At 42.6% G+C, this 6,000-nt stretch overlaps 1 protein-coding gene across 7 annotated transcripts in view; it reads right to left on the reverse strand.

The window, feature by feature from the left end:
* ZNF618 (zinc finger protein 618) overlaps positions 1-3,886 on the reverse strand; it is a 60,143-nt gene extending 56,257 nt beyond the window's left edge. For 5 of the 7 annotated variants that reach the window (XM_056860646.1, XM_056860638.1, XM_056860639.1 and 2 more), the window contains exons 1-3: positions 3,846-3,886; positions 1,396-1,515; positions 1,085-1,204 (exon numbers count right to left, since the gene is read on the reverse strand). In XM_056860646.1, the coding sequence (XP_056716624.1) occupies positions 1,085-1,204; positions 1,396-1,454 (179 nt within the window). In that variant the 5' untranslated portion in view covers positions 1,455-1,515; positions 3,846-3,886. The remainder of the gene's footprint in view (positions 1-1,084; positions 1,205-1,395; positions 1,516-3,845) is intronic. The other 2 variants (XM_056860637.1, XM_056860642.1) reach the window with 2 other exon arrangements.
* Positions 3,887-6,000: the final 2,114 nt, after the last annotated feature.

Consider the following 6,000-nt stretch of genomic DNA (forward strand, 5'->3'; position numbering starts at 1 on the left):
AACATATCCCCTCTTCTCCCGCCATCTCTTCAGATTACACTGAGTGAAAGGGAACTTTGCCAGTTTCAAGACCCCCAATTCTGCCGTGTTCCGAGTCTCGGGGCATGGAGTAGAGGAACAACAGAAAGCAAAAACACAAGCACAAAGGATCATGCTGCTTCTCTCAGATCCCCTAGAGAAAGACTTGATGATACCCCTTTCCCTCACTGGTCTTCCAAGCACATCAGTGGAATTGTGGAAGGAAAGGAGTCAGTGGCAATTACAGATAATAGCTTATTGCTAAATCAAGGCAGCATTCGTGGACTCCTATAGAATTTTCTTCCTAAAAAAAACAATATACAGCTGTTAGGACGAATATCAGGGGTACACATTGAAGCTCAGTGGGCCTGACCAGAACTCTTTGTGACTGAGTGTGCATCCTGGAACATCTCTCACAATCTTCTGCAAGGCACAAGCAAGCGTTATGGGACCTCCCCAGAAGATGTGACAATGGCAAAGGTTCCTTGAAGCTCAAGAGTTTGAAAGCCACTGTGCCGAGTGGAAAGGGGAAACGAACAGATGCATCTAACAATTAAAAGGTTAGCCAAGGGGAGAGGGGAGAAGTGGATTATATTTCGTAAGTGCTAAAAGGTTTTGCCATTTAGCCTGTCATGCACAGATCATGTTTGCAACTGCACAGAACTGTCAAAGGAACACGCCTATCCGTATTATCTTGTGTGTAAGATCCCAGATTTTTTTTCTCCCATGCACGTGATGTAGGGTTCTGGAATAGGGCATAAAATCTGGTGCCTAATTCAGGTTTGCACCTACTCATCGCTACCATCCTGCAGCAAGTTATGAAGGCTACCTGTGCCTGGATCAGAGGTGGCTTACGCCTAAAACAGCGTCACTTGTGAATGCTATTAATGCCATAAAAAAATCAGAAGAGCTTTTTTTTTTTTTAATGCTCCTTACAGATCTCCCATTCAAACTAAAGATGAGGAAAACTCTGATCTGTGTCTTAGCATCAGTATTTCAGCCTCGATGGAAAATTATTCCTGGTTCCTCCTGACTATGAGGAATGGAAATTGAACTTGAGACTTACGGTGTTTCGGTAATATCCGTTGTTTTTCCAGATATATCTGTTGAGCAGGTAGGAAGCAAGCAGGTAGTGCTATGTGGCACTAAGATCCCCTTTTCGTCTCCGTTGCTTTGTTTCTGAATGCTATTAATGCCATGTAAGAAGCAGAAGAAAGGTTTTAATATTTATTTATGCGGCTGTCATTCAATCTACAGATATGGGAAATTAAAGTCTGGTTCTTAGCACCTACATTAAGAGAAATACTTTAATTTTCACCGGAAGCTATTCCGGATTCCTCCAAGCTACGAGGAATGCAAACTGAGCTGCAGACTTACGGTGCTTCGGTAACATCTGATGCATTTTCACGTATACAGCTTGAGTCAGTTGGAAGCATGCAGGCAGCATTAAGGGATGTTAAGTTCTCCTTTTCATCTCCGTTGCTTTGTTTCTCAATGCTATTAAAGCCATATAAGAAGCAGAAGAGAGGCTCTTAAAAACTGATATATGCGGCTCTTTTATTTAATCTACAGATGCAAGAAATTCAGATCCGGTTCTTGGCATCAGCGTTAAGAGATGTGTTTCAGTGCTCGCTGGAAATTATTCTGTGCTCCTCCCACCAATGAGGAACAGAAATCAACTGTGATACAATGACCGACTGGACTGCATGTTGTAGCTGGAAACAAATGCCGCATCTGGAGTTTGCATTTTCCAAATGTAGACCGGCATGGCACAAATAATAAAATTAGGAACTAAAAGCTGTTTAAAATCCCACACTGTTCCCTTATGAAAGAGGGGGGAACCCAATTCTAAGAGGACATTTCTTCCAGGTACGAATAATTTGTCATACAATTCTTGGGAGGTAGCAACAGATCATTTTCCTCCTTGACAGATCTAAGATTTCATAGATGCTCAAATGCAAGGCTGGAGAGGGGGGGGAATTTGGTTCCTAGGTACCGGCAAACCTTTTCGTTTGAAATATTTTTATCCTGCCTCTGGAGAAGGCTTCCAGAATTATCAGCAATAAAACAGCAACATCCAACAAGTAATTAAAAAAAAACCCAAAATGCTAAAAACAGCAGCATTCCAGTCAGAGAAAAACAGCAGAAACAGCTGGCAAAAGACAGCAAGGGAAAAACAAAGACAGAGAAAATCTTCCAAGTTTCCATTTTCAGCTTCCAAACGTCCACACGCACACACGGGTAGGCTTGCATTTAAAAAATGCAAAAAGAGCTAAAAGTTAACTCAGCAGGAGCAGGAACACAGCTAAATCCTTTCACACTTAAGAGCAGCACCAGAGCAGGTTTCACAAATTGCAGTTTGGTGGTGAAGACGCTCCAATTATTAACATCAGCCCACGGTCACTTCTGGCTTTCCTCTGTGTACATCCAGGTGAGTTGGTTTCTGTGCCCAGTAAGACTCATGCATGTTTACATCAAAGCAAATTAAAGCTGTGCCACTGCGGCATTCGGGCTCCTCTGGAGCACAGCTTGAACACCCTTGCAGGCCGTGCCCAGGGCAGCTGTTCCATTTGCCCAACCCTCATTGTGCCAAAGACGAAGGGCACTGCCAAGCCTAGCCCAAGAGATGAGCCTTTGGAATATACAGGAAAAGTTGCCATCCTTCCACAACTAAAGTGCTAATCTCTCTCTAGATCAGGGGGTCCTTGAAACCTTATCAGGGGGTCCTGATTTAAGAGCAGCTGGCTCATGGAGATCTGCAAATCTGGCTCCCAGATGGCCAGTGGTAACTGCCACTTTCATACCAGCGACCATCTTCAACTCAGATGCCTACCACAAAGATCCTATTCTCTTTCCCCCTATCTCTTCAAATTACAATGAGTGAAAGGAGGCTGTGACTGGTGCCCGTTTTCAGACCCCCCCCCCCCAATCCTGCTCTTGGGGCATTTTGTGGAGGAATGGCAAAAAGCAGAAGCACAGAGACTCACTCTCTCCTCTCTAATCCCCTTGAGAAAGACTTGACAATACTCCTTTCCCTCCCTGGTCCTCAGAGCTGTGGGAAGAACGAGTGGCAAATGCAAATAATGCCTATTATGTTTATGCTCAATGGGGGACGTGTAAACAACAGAGCACATGCTTCTGAGATGTCCATATTACAAGGAAGCCAGATCAAAATATCTCCAGCCAGTGTTAGTTGGATTTCTTGATGAATCTGATGAGGCTAAACTGGAATATCTGTTGTCTGATAGAAACCACTGGTTATCCAAACAAGTAGCTAAATTCGGTCTTGGGATATGTAAGATAACAGGGAAATGATATTAAAGCTGATGCAGAGTTTTAAACCCATTTGACTAGCTCAAATGTTCATGTAGCTATTTTTCTGTTGTATTGAACTACTGTTGTTTTAATGATGTTTTAACTTTGTAATACCGGTCAAGGACCGCAATAAATTATACTACTAACAATGCCTATTTACTAAGTCAATCCAACATTTGTGGACTCTGATAGAAAAAAGTAATTCTTGAAAGACAAGAGCTTGCCTGCCACTAATTGGTTTTCATCTGCTACACGCAGCTCCTGAGGGGAATGTCAGGAGTACTCAGTGAGACCCAACAGGCCTGGCCAGAACTCTTTGTAGCTGAGTACCGGTCTTCAAACAACTTTCTACAAGACACCGGAGGCACTCAGCAAAGCTCATGGGATTTCCTTCCTGTTCCTCACTTCTAAAACTGTTCTGGTGTGACTCAAATATTGGAAATTTCAGCTCAATTTGTTAAAGTATCAGAGTGAGTAAGCGTTACCTACCACAGAGACACTCAGCTACTCACCTGCCTGTGGATGCTCTCGTCCCCACACTGCTGCCTCCTTCAGTCTGAGGGGAGAGAATGAGAAAAAAATTAGAATTCTTGCGAGCTGTTATCATCGTCTATATATAAAGCCACAAATGTGCAAAAATTAATAGCTTCCTTCTCTTAAAAACACTTTTTTAAAAAAGGTTTAGAAATATAACCAAGAACACAAGCATACGTTTAAATGCACAGGCGTCATTAAGCCAGGATATGACTCAACAGAAGCTATTTTTTAACGAAAAAATATAGTCTGGGAAACTTGTAGCCAGAGCAGAATCCCCCATCTTGAGATTTTGACTTTTATTTTGAACTAGGATATGTTCAGAGTTCTAGCCCTTCTGGTTGCCAAGAAGTTTAAAAATTATGGCTGAATCTCTTGTCAGATTTAAAATAGATCTTTAAACATTCTGGTAGACTATAACATGGTTGGGGATCCAGCTAGCTTTTAAAATTCAATCTTGCCTAAGTTCCTACTTTATAATCGCCTTCCTCCCACATGGATTTTGTATACACTGGTCCCAAGCATCTCCCTTTTTGGTGATCAAAGGGAATCCCACCTTTTTTTAACTTTTTTTTTTTAGAAAAGGTGGTTGAATTCAACCTGATGTCTCCAGTTAATCAATCAGCATTAAAAAAAAAAGTTAATATATACTGTAGATGAGAAGGGTCATCTAGGAAAGCTATTTCTTCCTACATGTGAGAATAGGGAACACCTCTTCTTAAGATGCTACCTCCTGCAACACATGCATGCATCATCTACATATAAAGTATGCTTTTTCTTCCGAACCAATTTCTCAGAAGGCAAATTAAGCAGACTCAACTGACCAACCAACTACTGTAATCATGCCAAAGCCTTACTGAAAAGATATGGATAAGTCCCATATAGAAGAAGAGGGGATGGTATGGTGTGAGCAAAACATATATATATATTGGGGCGGGGGGCTTCAGCATTCTTGCCCCTCTTCTCCACAGTTTGCCGAAGTGTGTAAAAAAAATTAAGTAAATACAGTTACATCATTTTTTGCCATGTTTCTCCCCAGAGCCTTCCACAGAACTTATTTGCAAAATATTCGATAAAAATAAATAAATTATAATTACCCATTAGGATGCTCACTCCCCACGTGCCCAATTTGTGGTATTTTGAGGATACCAAAGAAAAATGGCCAAAAATAGGAGGGGAAAGGGAGACCGAAACTATGAAAGGAAGTGTCACAACGATCATTTTCATTGTTCTTTATGAATACATATACTGCATAAATATGTAAAGTACACAATTATATTAATCTAGCCACTATCATGTTTTTATCCTATCCTTTCTTGAAGGAGCTTAGGAGAGCATATATGGTTCTCCTTTTCCCCTCCCCACATTCTACCCTCCCAACAAACCCTCTGAGGTAAGTTAGGCAGACAGAGAGTGACAGTACCAAGATCCCTTTTGGTTATTTGAGAACATTAGGTCAGGGCCCATCTTCCAATTCTAGACAGGCATTCTATGCACTACCCCACACAGATACTATCAGGCACAAGATATCAAAATCCATAAGCACTGAAGGGAGATGAGATTTTAAGACCTAAGATTCCAGTTGGTACAGACAGGAATCTTACTCTCTAAGGCAGGAGGGCATCTTCTAGCTTGGGTGTTTTCCGCCCACTGCTCGGGGATGCCCTCCATACCTCAGAGAAGAAGGAACCATCACGGTGAGTATCCATGGTTCCATTCTATTTCTTATTGTGGTCCACCAGACACTCCCAGAAAGCCTACAAACAGGCCACAGTGGCTAAAGCCTCCCACTGTTGTTATCCCTAACAATTGGTGTTCAGAGATATACTTCCTCAGAACATGGCGGTTCCATTTAACAATCATGACAATAGCCGCTGGCAGACAAACCATCCCAAGCTATATCATGGGACACTGAGAGTGGAATCTTAACCGTGGGGTGGGGGGAAGGGGATAGGAGCTGGTGTGACCCCAGCGCCAGCATTAGTTCCACTTGCGCCAGCTAAACTGGCACTAATGTCTGCTCCGGAGAGTAGTGGGGCAGCGCGAACCGCAGGCGCCAGCGCAGCCTTGCCAGCAGTGTTGCCCTACTTTGAAAGTTCTTCCTGCAGTCAGTTTACTAAGCGAGGGCTCCCC

This window comes from Euleptes europaea, chromosome 14, assembly GCF_029931775.1.
Source record: "Euleptes europaea isolate rEulEur1 chromosome 14, rEulEur1.hap1, whole genome shotgun sequence".
Lineage (NCBI taxonomy): Eukaryota > Metazoa > Chordata > Lepidosauria > Squamata > Sphaerodactylidae > Euleptes > Euleptes europaea.